Source organism: Pseudophryne corroboree, chromosome 7 (genome assembly GCF_028390025.1).
Source record: "Pseudophryne corroboree isolate aPseCor3 chromosome 7, aPseCor3.hap2, whole genome shotgun sequence".
NCBI lineage: Eukaryota > Metazoa > Chordata > Amphibia > Anura > Myobatrachidae > Pseudophryne > Pseudophryne corroboree.
The window spans coordinates 2,408,004-2,422,781 of record NC_086450.1 but is presented as its reverse complement, the minus strand read 5'-3'; the positions used below and the strand labels follow the sequence as shown (position 1 = coordinate 2,422,781).

Below are 14,778 nucleotides of genomic sequence, written 5' to 3'. Positions count from 1 at the left end.
TTACGTGACACATAGTGCCCCTCCAAACACATTATATAATACACAGTGCCCCCCCACACATTACGTGACACATAGTGCCCCTCCAAACACATTATATAATACACAGTGCACCCACACACACATTATGAGACACAGTGTCCCTCCAAACACATTAAATAATACACAGTGCCCCCCCACACACACATTATGAGACACATAGTGTCCCTCCAAACCCATTATATAATACACAGTGCCCCCCCACACACACATTATGATACACAGTGTCCCTCCAAACACATTATATAATAAACAGTGCCCCCCCACATTATGAGACACAGTGTCCCTCCAAACACATTATATAATACACAGTGCCCCCCCCCCACACACATTATGAGACACATAGTGTCCCTCCAAACACATTATATAATACACAGTGCCCCCCCTAACACACACACATTATGAGACACATAGTGTCCCTCCAAACACATTATATAATACACAGTGCCCCCCCACACACACATTATGAGACACAGTGTCCCTCCAAACACATTATATAATACACAGTGCCCCCACACACACATTATGAGACACAGTGTCCCTCCAAACACATTATATAATACACAGTGCCCCCCCACACACATTATGAAACACAGTGTCCCTCCAAACACATTATATAATACACAGTGCCCCCCCACACATTACGTGACACATAGTGCCCCTCCAAACACATTATATAATACACAGTGCCCCCACACACACACACATTATGAGACACAGTGTCCCTCCAAGCACATTATATAATACACAGTGCCCCCACACACATTATGAGACACAGTGTCCCTCCAAACACATTATATAATACACAGTGCCCCCCCACACATTACGTGACACATAGTGCCCCTCCAAACACATTATATAATACACAGTGCACCCACACACACATTATGAGACACTGTGTCCCTCCAAACACATTATATAATACACAGTGCCCCCCCCCCCCCCCCCCCCACACACACACACACACACACACACATTATGAGACACAGTGTCCCTCCAAACACATTATATAATACACAGTGCCCCCACACATTACATGACACATAGTGCCCCTCCAAACACATTATATAATACACAGTGCCCCCCCACACATTACGTGACACATAGTGCCACTCCAAACACATTATATAATACACAGTGCTCCCCACACACACATTATGAGACACAGTGTCCCTCCAAACACATTATATAATACACAGTGCCCCCCCCCCACACACACACATTATGAGACACATAGTGTCCCTCCAAACACATTATATAATACACAGTGCCCCACACACACACACACACACACACACACACACACACTATGAGACACAGTGTCCCTCCAAACACATTATATAATACACAGTGCCCCCATACACACATTATGAGACACATAGTGTCCCTCCAAACACATTATATAATACACAGTGCCCCCCCACACACATTATGAAACACAGTGTCCCTCCAAACACATTATATAATACACAGTGCCCCCCCACACACACACATTATGAGACACATAGTGTCCCTCCAAACACATTATATAATACACAGTGCCCCCCCACACACATTATGAGACACAGTGTCCCTCCAAACACATTATATAATACACAGTGCCCCCACACACACATTATGAGACACAGTGTCCCTCCAAACACATTATATAATACACAGTGCCCCCCCACACATTACGTGACACATAGTGCCCCTCCAAACACATTATATAATACACAGTGCCCCCACACACACATTATGAAACACAGTGTCCCTCCAAACACATTATATAATACACAGTGCCCCCCCCACACACACACACACACACACACACACACACACACACATTATGAGACACATAGTGTCCCTCCAAACACATTATATAATACACAGTGCCCCCCCCACACACATTATGAGACACAGTGTCCCTCCAAACACATTATATAATACACAGTGCCCCCACACACACACATTATGAGACATAGTGCCCCTCCAAACACATTATATAATACACAGTGCCCCCCCCCCAAACACACATTATGAGACAGTGTGTCCCTTCAAACACATTATATAATACACAGTGCCCCCCCACACATTACGTGACACATAGTGCCCCCCTTCCTTCCCTGTAGTCCTGTTCACATGTGGGTTCCAGTAGCAGGTGCAGCTGACAAATGCATCCTCTACTGCCCCTGCAGCGGCGTGTCTCTTCCCCTATCGCCAAGCCTGCTGACCGGGTGTAGCGGGCAGGTGTAGAGAGGGAAGGGCAGGTGCAGGGAGGGAAGGGCAGGTGCAGTGCGGGCGCGGGTGTAGAGAGTGGGTATAGAGAGCGGGGGTAGGTGAGCGTAGCGAGAGTGGGCGGTCTGTGCTGGCTGGTGGGCGGTCTGTACTGGTGGGCGTACACAATCAGGAATAGAACTGCAAGCTCGGCAATGACTCAGCTACAGGCGTATGTGAGGGTGGTGCCGGACATTAGGGGGTGCCTGTGCGCACCAGGCACCCCCCCCCTGCGCACGCCTATGTTCCTGGCGCTACATACTCAGCCCTGCTCACTGGCCTCTAACAGACATAAGTGCAATGCATTGTGGGTAAGATGGAATTTTAAACACCTCTCCTGCACCTGACTTCCTGCTGTCTCTGGGTGAGCTGGAAAACCTGGACCTCTGTTTCTCCAGCTCTCTCACCACATATCCCCCCTTTCACTTTTCCATGCTTGGGGAAGCGCACATCTTCTTCTGTGTCGACCAACCTCATTCAGCCTTTTTAAATTTGCTGGGAAAGACGCCCAGATCTCTGGTTCGGGTACCAGACTGATGCTTCCTGACCATCTTCTCAGGTGTACCTTCCTCCTTCTTGCCAAATGTGGTGCGTTCTGGCAAAGGAACAAATGGTCGTTTCTCACAGACGCCAGGTTGTCCGCCACTCTGTGGACAATGTATCCCTTAAAGGGACAGTGCACCATCCAAGTTTTCTAGCGACAAGTACAAGGACTTTCCTTCACTTCTTATTTCTAAACAAAAATGGAGCCTCACCACTGCGCAAAAAATGGCTGCTAATGTGTAAAATGGAAGGAATGTCACCCACACCCCAAACAGATAAATACAATATGGAAAAAAGATACCACCACACAATAAGCGCACAAATTCTTCTGTATATGTATCGACAGGGACTGTGTCTTTTTCTTTCAAGAGTCACATGAATCCGTAGTCCTCAATACCTCAAAATAGAAACACATGTGGACATAGTGTAATATTGTATGAATACAGTCAATAAATGTATTTTTAGGTGATTATCCGTACCCCTTCCGATGGTCTACTTTACGTAGACAAATCAAGCTTTTAGGGAGCGGATGGCACCGTCCGGACAAATCAAATCTCCTTTCAAACAGACTCCTTTTAACAATGGTTTCTCTTCCACAATCATAAAATCAAGAAGAAAAAAACCTCCATAGTGTAAAACCTTTAGGATAATTTATTAAAATGCAAGTGGGACAATTACTTGAACCCACACGATAGATATCAGTAAAACATAAGCCAAATACAGAAGCTGGGCCTCCTACCAGATGGTAATGTCCACTTGAAATAGTAGACAATAAAGCATGGATTGGGAGAATAGGCAGGCGTCCCTGGATCTTAACCTCCGAATCCTTAGGTAGGGGGTCCCTCTGTCTGGTACACCTTCCTTGCCAACGCGTTTCGATACCAAGTATCTTCCTCAGAGCATAAGGATGGTGTATAACTGGTGGGCAATTTATACCCCCAGGATGTTGGTATAACTATTCCCTAAAGCTAGACATGGATCAACTAACTCTGGATTCCTACATACATTCAACCAAGAAAATTCCCCCAATCCAATCCATTACATGTATTATCACAGTCCCATTCAGATAACGAGTCCGCCACAATCAGTATGTGTCATTATAGAGCGCCTTACGCGCGGCCGCATTCGTCATCTCCGTCTGTCATCCCGGAAATGGTAATCGCCGTGTCATCGTGGTTTACGTCGCGACCGGAAGTTTCGTCATCCTCCTCTCCATCGTAACCGGAAGTTCCGTCCTTCATATCAGTTCTCCTCATTCGTTCTTAGACGTACCAAGTTTCATGGAAAACATGAACTGGAGTTCGCGGAACTGAAATTTCATTCATAGGCGACCTAACGGATCATATAAAGTTCCCCATCAAGAGTACCTTAATAAAAACACATGTTAGTTTCCTCATAATAATTTGTTTATGAGGAAACTAACATGTGTTTTTATTAAGGTACTCTTGATGGGGAACTTTATATGATCCGTTTGTAAATCCTCCCAATCCACCGCTATATATGAATTAGGTCGCCTATGAATGAAATTTCAGTTCCGCGAACTCCAGTTCATGTTTTCCATGAAACTTGGTACGTCTAAGAACGAATGAGGAGAACTGATATGAAGGACGGAACTTCCGGTTACGATGGAGAGGAGGATGACGAAACTTCCGGTCGCGACGTAAACCACGATGACACGGCGATTACCATTTCCGGGATGACAGACGGAGATGACGAATGCGGCCGCGCGTAAGGCGCTCTATAATGACACATACTGATTGTGGCGGACTCGTTATCTGAATGGGACTGTGATAATACATGTAATGGATTGGATTGGGGGAATTTTCTTGGTTGAATGTATGTAGGAATCCAGAGTTAGTTGATCCATGTCTAGCTTTAGGGAATAGTTATACCAACATCCTGGGGGTATAAATTGCCCACCAGTTATACACCATCCTTATGCTCTGAGGAAGATACTTGGTATCGAAACGCGTTGGCAAGGAAGGTGTACCAGACAGAGGGACCCCCTACCTAAGGATTCGGAGGTTAAGATCCAGGGACGCCTGCCTATTCTCCCCATCCATGCTTTATTGTCTACTATTTCAAGTGGACATTACCATCTGGTAGGAGGCCCAGCTTCTGTATTTGGCTTATGTTTTACTGATATCTATCGTGTGGGTTCAAGTAATTGTCCCACTTGCATTTTAATAAATTATCCTAAAGGTTTTACACTATGGAGGTTTTTTCTTCTTGATTTTATGATTGTGGAAGAGAAACCATTGTTAAAAGGAGTCTGTTTGAAAGGAGATTTGATTTGTCCGGACGGTGCCATCCGCTCCCTAAAAGCTTGATTTGTCTACGTAAAGTAGACCATCGGAAGGGGTACGGATAATCACCTAAAAATACATTTATTGACTGTATTCATACAATATTACACTATGTCCACATGTGTTTCTATTTTGAGGTATTGAGGACTACGGATTCATGTGACTCTTGAAAGAAAAAGACACAGTCCCTGTCGATACATATACAGAAGAATTTGTGCGCTTATTGTGTGGTGGTATCTTTTTTCCATATTGTATTTTCCTTCACTTCTTGCCTGGTAGCTTGACACCGCACCTCAGGAATGAGATATGGTCGCTGCTCAACAGCATTTGAAGGTCCAGGTGAACCTGAAAGATATGTAGAGGTTCTCTCTCCAAAGTGGTTTGGCCGTGCTGTTCTATTCTTCTTCCTTTTTCGATGTAGGGTCCTGGAGACTTTACTGTAGTTTTGTCTCTGTAGTTCCTTTAAGAGCTCACTGAACCCTGGGAAATTACGTCCCAATATGAGAGGATAGGAGAGCTTAGGACCAACCATGGTGACCACCTCACAAGTGCGCCCACTTGTGGTGAGGCTCACTCGCACCCCGAGAGAAGTTTTCTGTGGACCCATGCACGCAAAGTTCTTCAACTAACCCTGATACCTTTCCCACTGGCCTGGGCAGAGCCTCTGAGATCAGGGCCAGCTCACTCCCCGAGTCTGTAATAGCTGGGCGTTCTCAGCCATTCAGTAACACAGATACCCACAGTAACGGGGGTCTAGGATCCAGGGATACCACTGTGCAAAAAGCAGGGTACATAGCGCCCATACTGGCATCCCCACATGCCATAGACTCTGCTCTTCTGGGACAGTCCCACCTTATATGACCGTGCTCTAGACATTCATAACAAACGACCCTGGCATCTCCAGTTGTGTTTTCTTGAGGAGGGGAGACAGACGGGGACAAAGGCCACTGGGGTGCCATCTTAACTAGTCCCCCATTCCCTGGTTTCTTTTCGGAGATCTGTGTCATATTTCCTGAGGTCTCATACCGCTCCAATACTGTGATTAATTCCTCTTAGTGCGGAGGATCAGCGTGTATGACCCAGCGCTGCATATTCCGCCCTGGTGTTCTTATACACTGGTCAATTACCACGTCTCCACAATCTGAGCGGCAGCGCGGTCTTCTGGCTGGAGCCAACACCGCCCCTGTCTGGCGAGTTCTGCCACCTGCTTCTGAATTGGGATCCCTAGTAATAGGGCCCACTCGTGGTAGTGCTGCGCTTTCCCAGAAGGAAGGAGACCTGACCGGGGTAGAATAGTACTTGTAACCAAGTCCTATTTCTCTACATCAGCGGAGGATAGCTCAGTGTAGGCTCTGACCCTCACCAGTAAGATAGGGGCCGAGCTTGTCACCCCAAGTGTCCACTGGCCACTGTAAGCGCTGTGCCACCCTTTCACATATTAATAAATACACCTCTAGATCGTCTGACATGTTCTTCAGATCCCCGGCAGCAGTTGTTGTTGTGCCCACTGTGTGGGCCACTAATTGTAACATCTGCTCCTCTGTCATTGGATGTGAGGCTGCAGATCTACTATAGTGCGGAAAAGTGCCTCCATGTTTATAGCATATGGGGTATACACAGACTTTGGGGTTTTTAAATAAGAAGCCAGTTTGTACAGACAGGTTTTAGTACTGCACACAAAAACAAAACCCTTGTTTTCTTTTTTCAGCAATGCAGGGGTTAAACAGAACATAGGGGGGAAAAAAACTAGGTTTTTCCCTTTCAGCAGCGCTTAATTATACCTCAATGTGTCCAGCTCTGTTCAGGTGGCACCTAATCACATATCAGCAGCTGAACCTGTCTATTACATAGCAGACGGCATTTTCACCTATGAATAAAACACAAATAGCAACTGTTCAACTTCACAGCGGTAACTTATCATAGTGCAACACAGATTTACTATAACTACGGTTATTTTACTCACGTAACCGGTATTTTGCCTCTAAATCCCTGGGGCCACGCCAGAGGCATCTGGCTTTAGCGCAGTGACTCAGTAGCGCAATGTTCTTCCCCGTATGGGCCACCAACTGTAACACAGGTACTGTAAATAAGGACTCGCAGGCAGGTTTTCCGGTTACAACCGCAGTGTCTTTACTGGCATCAGACATTGTAGCGCAGCATAGTCATACACAGGCTTGGGCCTGGTCATACAGGTATATAGAGAAAATAAACAGACAAACATAACAGGTCCTAGCACTTCCCGTGCTCACAAGTCATTCTGCTGCCGTGTCGTGCAGTCACACATGCCATGCTGTCCTGGCACAGCCAATGCCTACAGCATACTTACCGACTTTTTGGCTGCTCTCTCCGGGAGAGAGCAGCCAGGTCGGTTCGGCAGGGGGGCGGGCTGCGATGTGAGTGCAGAGGGGGGCGGACCGGAGGCGTGGTGTAGGCGGGCCGGGGGCGTGTTGGAGGCGGGCCGGGGGCGTGACTACAGGAATCGTCATGTGCAAGCCCCGCCCCCGCTGTGTAATGCCGCTATTACCGGCATTATACAGCAGGGGGCGTGGCTATGATGACGCGATTCAACAAGAATCGCGTCATCGCCTGCCCGGACCGCCCACTTTACTCGCTAAGTGGGCGGCCGGGCAGGGGGGGACTCCTGTAATCGGGAGACATGCCTGCTCTTCCGGGGGGGCCGGGAGGGTCACCCGATTTTCGGGAGCCTCCCGGCCATTCCGGGAGAGTAGGCAAGTCTGGCCTACAGTCCCTGGCGCTATAAACTCAACCCTGCTCACTGGCCCCTAATAGACACCAGCACAATGCATTGTGGGTAAGATAGCATTTTTAAACCCCTCTCCTGCACCTGACTTCCTCCTGTCTCTGGGTGAGCTGGAAAACCTGGACCTCTGTTTCTCCAGCTACAGCTGTGCAATTTAGAAAGCCTGGAATTATAAACTTCCACTGCAGGTGCAGAATGTGCAGGCCTTGTTTTCTTCTCCCTTGGAGGGAGCTGATCCCACCAGAATGTGGGCAATTGTGGTGAGACACAAGCCTTCTCACCACACTTTAAATATCTATAAAGAACTAATAATTGATTACGCTAAGCAGCAGTCATGTTATTAATTACATCCAAGTGTGGACTACCGGTATAATATACACAAAGACACATTTCCCAGAGAGATCATAGGAAATAGCCTAAATTATTCATTTCATTTAAGGCCATAGGAGCAATTGTTCGTAATCTGTATATCCAGCGTGAGCTTCTACCTGCAGGAGGCGTTTTGCTCTTTCGACCCTCTTATATTTTTGGGAATATGATCAATTATCTTTGTGTGCATGGTGGCCAGAGAGTGCCGTGCCGATCTAAAATGTCTCGCTACCGGCTGTTCCTGTTGACACCCATAGAGGGAGAAAAGCCTGTGGCGCTGGGATTCCGGTGGCGGCATTTCACCGCCTGTCGGGATTCCGGCGTCAGAATTGTGACCTCAGACGGTCTAGTGATTGCCTCCCCTCTTAATGACCTACCATATACTGTATGTAAAGGGTAAGACTATAAGGTCAGGATTCAAATGTGCGCCTGTCCCTCTTGCCTTACTGCCGACGGGCGCGATAACTTCATTTCAGCTTGCTGCTCCCGGGGGTAGCGAGCTACAACGCATGTGAAGAGACATGTTTGGGCGCCAAAACGGGTCTCTTCACTATCGCGCCAATTACTTTAGTTGAGTTTAGGCGCTTGACGAGCCTAAACCCGACTGTAATGAGCGATCGATAACAGGTCACATTTGCATATCGCCCCTCTATCTCCCATTACTTTAGACAGGAGATAGCGGGTGAGATATCAATTGAATCTGGCCCCTAAGAGTACAAAGAGGCCCATTCATTAACATTATATTTACTAAAATAATGTGAAAAATTGTGTTTTCTGTTTTCACACCCTCTTCACATTATTTTAGTATCACTCCAATGTGATATCGCGGTGGCGGCGATGTCAGTGGGGGGCGGCGTATGCGTAGCAGTGCGAGTTTGGGCGATTTTATCACATGACATCCGCATCAATGGATGCAGCTGGTGATAAATAGGCCCCTGATTACTCCGAGTACCTAGGCTGGTCCCGGTTGCAGACTCCTGGGCAGAGCGTTACTGAGAGCTGAAGATATTTGGCCTACTGATTAGGGGGGCCCTGACGTAGTAATGTCCCTGCAGCGGCAGTATGAGGGTACAGCGGCTTATTGCTCGCATAGTACAGTGCTCTATCGCTGGAGATCCCCGGCCCTGACATTTACGTGTCAGGACTCTGCAGATTGTTTTATTCCTATGACGTGACGTGGAGGGGGCTACTGTCACCCAGCCTTATATATGTAACCAAGACACAAAGCCAGAGGACTTACAGCATCAAGTATATGAAATAAAACCTTTACTTAGCGTGACACCCATGTATTTCTGTATTTATTTCTTTTTAGTATAAAATCAGATAAAATAAATCTCAGAAAGTAAAGCAGATTCATCAGATTCATCCCCTCGCTGAGTACGGGGTGTGGAAACGCATACCTCCCAACTGTCCCGATTTTCGCGGGACAGTCCCGTTTTTTGGGGACTGTCCCGCTGTCCCACACGCGGGCCACAGTGTCCCGCGGTGGGGGGTTCAGTTGGGAGGCTCTGTCAATCGCTGCTCTGCTTAGCAGAGCAGCGGTGAATAGACGCTGTGCGCATGCGCACAGCGTCTATTCAGTGGAGTCAGAGGGAGAGGGAGCATGCCAGCTGCTCACAGAGCGCTGGGCATGCCCCCTCAGGGACGAAAACGGGGGCGTGGCTCGCGATCGCGGGTCCTCTTGCTAAGCCACGCCCCCTTTTCATAGGCCACGCCCCTTTTCGGGAACGCGCTCTGCGAAGCCGCGCAAGTGTCCCGCTCCACAATTAAAGAAAGTTGGGAGGTATGGAAACGTCAGGCCCCGCCGAGAGACCATGAGGCTGATTTACTAAGCCTGGTGAAGTGATAAAGTGGAAGGTGATGAAGCACCAGCCAATCAGCTCCTAACTGTCATTTTTCAAACCCAGCATGTGACATGGCAGTAAGGAGCTGATTGGCTGGTACTTTATCTCCGATTCGCTGAGTGAGCTCTCAGGGACCTCAGTCTGGTCATATACAGAAGAAAGAAGCCCCATATGGGGGTAATTCCAAGTTGATCGCAGCAGGAATTTTTTTAGTAATTGGGCAAAACCATGTGCACTGCAGGGGAGGCAGATGTAACATGTGCAGAGAGAGTTAGATTTGGGTGGGGTGTGTTCAATCTGAAATCTAAATTGCAGTGTAAAAATAATGCAGCCAGCATTTACCCTGCACAGAAACAATATAACCCACCCAAATCTAACTCTCTCTGCACATGTTACATCTGCCTCCCCTGCAGTGCACATGGTTTTGCCCAACTGCTAACAAAGGTCCTGCTGCGATCAACTCAGAATTCCCCCCATGATTCCATAGTCTGGTGATGTCACAGTGGCCGGTGGTTCTTGGTGGTTTCCTGGCCACATCTGCTGCCACCAGTGGGTGCAGGGACACTCCCCACCATGAAGCGTTCCTGCAGTCTGTAAGTAATGAAGGGCATGGAGAACTGCGCTACCACGCTGGACCCGCAACACGTGGGACTGGAAGATGGAATCAGCAGAGAGGAAGGTGTGTACATGGTCCCATTGCTAATTGGCCAATCGTTACTCAGAATCTCTCTGGACCTGGCAGTAGATTGTCTGTTTCCATACTGAGAGCAATGACATTCGGCCGTCTTCTCCCAAACGCAGGAATATGGATGACGTTGGTCGCTTGGGCGCATTGTTACATCAAATGGATTTATCCAACTTGTCTCCGTTACCTTTATTGTGTGTTTTTCTGCGTTTGGGAGACATGGGGGTAATTCCGAGTTGATCGCTAGCTGCATTCGTTCGCTGTGCAGCTATGTGGCCAAAAAACGGCACTTCTGCGCATGCGTATGCGGCGCAATGCGCACGCGCAACGTACTATTAAAACGAACAATGTAGTTTCACACAGGGTCTAGCGAAGCTTTTCAGTCGCATTGCTGGCCGCAGAGTGATTGACATGAAGTGGGCGTTTCTGGGTGTCAACTGACCTTTTTCAGGGAGTGTTCGGAAAAACGCAGGCGTGCCAGGAAAAACGCAGGCGTGCCAGGAAAAACGCAGGCATGGCTGGGCGAACGCAGGGCGTGTTCGTGACGTCAAAACAGGAACTGAACAGTCTGAAGTGATCGCAAGCGCTGAGTAGGTATTGAGCTACTCTGAAACTGCAGAAAATTATTTTGTAGCCGCTCTGCGATCCTTTCGTTCGCACTTCTGCTAAGCTAAAATACACTCCCAGTGGGCGGCGGCCTAGCGTTTGCACGGCTGCTAAAAACAGCTAGCGAGCGATCAACTCGGAATGACCACCATTGGCCGGTGGTCACCTACCCCCATACATTACCACATTACCAGATTACTACATTAGCAGGTTCTCGTTCCAGCCAGCCGGCTAGTTGTGTGACACTGTAGTTACCTGTAGAAACAATGGCCCTCATTCCGAGTTGTTCGCTCGTTATATTTCATCGCTTCGCAGCGATTTTCCGCAAATTGCGCATGCGCAATTTTCGCACTGCGACTGCGCCAAGTAAATTTGCTAAGAAGTTTGGTATTTTACTCACGGCATTACGAGGTTTTTTCTTCATTCTGGTGATCGTAGTGTGATTGCAGGAAGTGGGTGTTTCTGGGCGGAAACTGGACGTTTTATGGGAGTGTGTGAAAAAACGCTACCGTTTCTGGGAAAAACGCGGGAGTGGCTGGAGAAACGGAGGAGTGTCTGGGTGAACGCTGGGTGTGTTTGTGACGTCAAACCAGGAACGACAAGCACTGAACTGATCGCAGTGTAGGAGTAAGTCCTGAGCTACTCAGAAACTGCAAAGAAATGTCTATTCGCAATTTTGAGAATCTTTCGTTCGCAATTTTGCTAAGCTAAGATACCTCCCAGTAGGCGGCGGCTTAGCGTGTGCAATGCTGCTAAAAGCAGCTTGCGAGCGAACAACTCGGAATGAGGGCCAGTAGTCCTTTATCAGGGTAATGTGTTACGGACTATCATCTGTTCTGCAGCAATAGAAGCGGATGATGGGCCCTATAGACATATGTCACTATAACTGCGATACTAACGGATATGCAGCTGGTACTCAGCAATACTTACCTCTCCTCCTCTGCGCCATCCCTCGCTCTGCTGGCGGCAGGCTTCTGTGTCATGTGACAGTATTATCTGTCTGAGACCCGGAAATACCCGGAAGGCTGTGCTGCTGCATCCCCATAGCCGGCAATGGGGACCATACCGCCCTCGCCATCTATAGCGGTACAGGGGCAAACTTCGCTTACCGCTGTCTGTTGAGGACATTGCCCCGTTAGCGAGTGCTACAGGTTATGTCTCGTTGGTAAATGGGGCCCTAAGCCTTGAAAGTTGATGCAATGAATTCTACAGATGTCCCAAGTTCTGCTGATAACGTGATTACGACCCGCCGTCTGTATAATAGCGCGCTGGAACAGACTGTTATTACACGCTCCTGGACAATGGGGCTAGTTCAGAGCTGATCGCTAGGCTGCGTTTTCATACAGCGGGCGATCAGGCCTGAACTGCACATGCGTATGCACTGCAATGCGCAGGCGCGTCGGTCCGCAGCGACAGGGAGCGCCGGTCAGCGACGGGATGGTGCGAGAAAAGCGATCGCATGGGCGATCGCAATGTGACTGACAGGAATAGGCCATTTGTGGGCGGCAACTGACCGTTTTCAGGGAGTGTCCGGAGAAACGCAGGAGGGGCCAGGCGCGAAGGGAGGGTTCCCGGCCCCGATCATCGCACTGGAAGAGTAAGTCCTGGGCTGTGCAGAGACCGCGCAGCTCTCCTACACATGTGATCGCACCCCTGCACAGCGACTACCCTCTCCCCTGCACATGTAATCACACCACTGCACAGCGACTACCCCCTCCCCCTGCACATGTAATCACACCCCTGCACAGCGACTACCCCCTCCCCCTGCACATGTGATCACACCCCTGCACAGCGACTACCCCCTCCCCCTGCACATGCGATCACACCCCTGCACAGCGACTACCCCCTCCCCCTGCACATGTAATCACACCCCTGCACAGCGACTTCCCCCTCCCCCTGCACATGTAATCACACCCCTGCACAGCGACTACCCCCTCCCCCTGTACATGTGATCACACCCCTGCACAGCGACTACCCCCTCCCCCTGCACATGCGATCACACCCCTGCACAGCGACTACCCCCTCCCCCTGCACATGTGATCACACCCCTGCACAGCGACTACCCCCTCCCCCTGCACATGTAATCACACCCCTGCACAGCGACTACCCCCTCCCCCTGCACATGTAATCACACCCCTGCACAGCGACTACCCCCTCCCCCTGCACATGTAATCACACCCCTGCACAGCAACTACCCCCTCCCCCTGCACATACGATCGCACCCCTGCACAGCGACTACCCCCTCCCCCTGCACATGTGATCGCACCCCTGCACAGCGACTACCCCCTCCCCCTGCACATGTGATCACACCCCTGCACAGCGACTACCCCCTCCCCCTGCACATGTGATCACACCCCTGCACAGCGACTACCCCCTCCCCCTGCACATGTAATCGCACCCCTGCACAGCGACTACCCCCTCCCCCTGCACATGTGATCGCACCCCTGCACAGCGACTACCCCCTCCCCCTGCACATGTGATCACACCCCTGCACAGCAAATACCGCCTCCCCCTGCACATGTGATCACACCCCTGCACAGCGACTACCCCCTCCCCCTGCACATGTAATCACACCCCTGCACAGCGACTACCCCCTCCCCCTGCACATGTAATCACACCCCTGCACAGCGACTACCCCCTCCCCCTGCACATGTAATCACACCCCTGCACAGCGACTACCCCCTCCCCATGCACATGTGATCATACCCCTGCACAGCGACTACCCCCTCCCCCTGCACATGTAATCACACCCCTGCACAGCGACTACCCCCTCCCCCTGCACATGTGATCACACCCCTGCACAGCGACTACCCCCTCCCCCTGCACATGTGATCGCACCCCTGCACAGCGACTACCCCCTCCCCCTGCACATGTAATCACACCCCTGCACAGCGACTACCCCCTCCCCCTGCACATGTAATCACACCCCTGCACAGCGACTACCCCCTCCCCCTGCACATGTAATTACACCCCTGCACAGCGACTACCCCCTCCCCCTGCACATGTAATCACACCCCTGCACAGCGACTACCCCCTCCCCCTGCACATGTAATCACACCCCTGCACAGTGACTACCCCCTCCCCCTGCGCATGTAATCACACCCCTGCACAGCGACTACCCCCTCCCCCTACACATGTAATCACACCCCTGCACAGCGACTACCCCCTCTCCCTGCACATGTAATCACACCCCTGCACAGCGACTACCCCCTCCCCCTGCACATGTGATCACACCCCTGCACAGCGACTACCCCCTCCCCCTGCACATGTAATCACACCCCTGCACAGCGACTACCCCCTCCCCTTGCACATGCGATCACACCCCTGCACAGCGACTACCCCCTCCCCTGCACATGTAATCACACCCCTGCA

At 50.0% G+C, this 14,778-nt stretch overlaps 1 protein-coding gene across 1 annotated transcript in view; it reads left to right on the top strand.

Annotated features, from left to right (window-relative positions):
• Positions 1 to 10,628: 10,628 nt before the first annotated feature.
• CNBD2 (cyclic nucleotide binding domain containing 2) overlaps positions 10,629 to 14,778 on the top strand; it is a 163,188-nt gene continuing 159,038 nt past the window's right edge. The window contains exon 1 of the mRNA XM_063932157.1: positions 10,629 to 10,794. Within this exon, the coding sequence (XP_063788227.1) occupies positions 10,716 to 10,794 (79 nt within the window). The 5' untranslated portion in view covers positions 10,629 to 10,715. The remainder of the gene's footprint in view (positions 10,795 to 14,778) is intronic.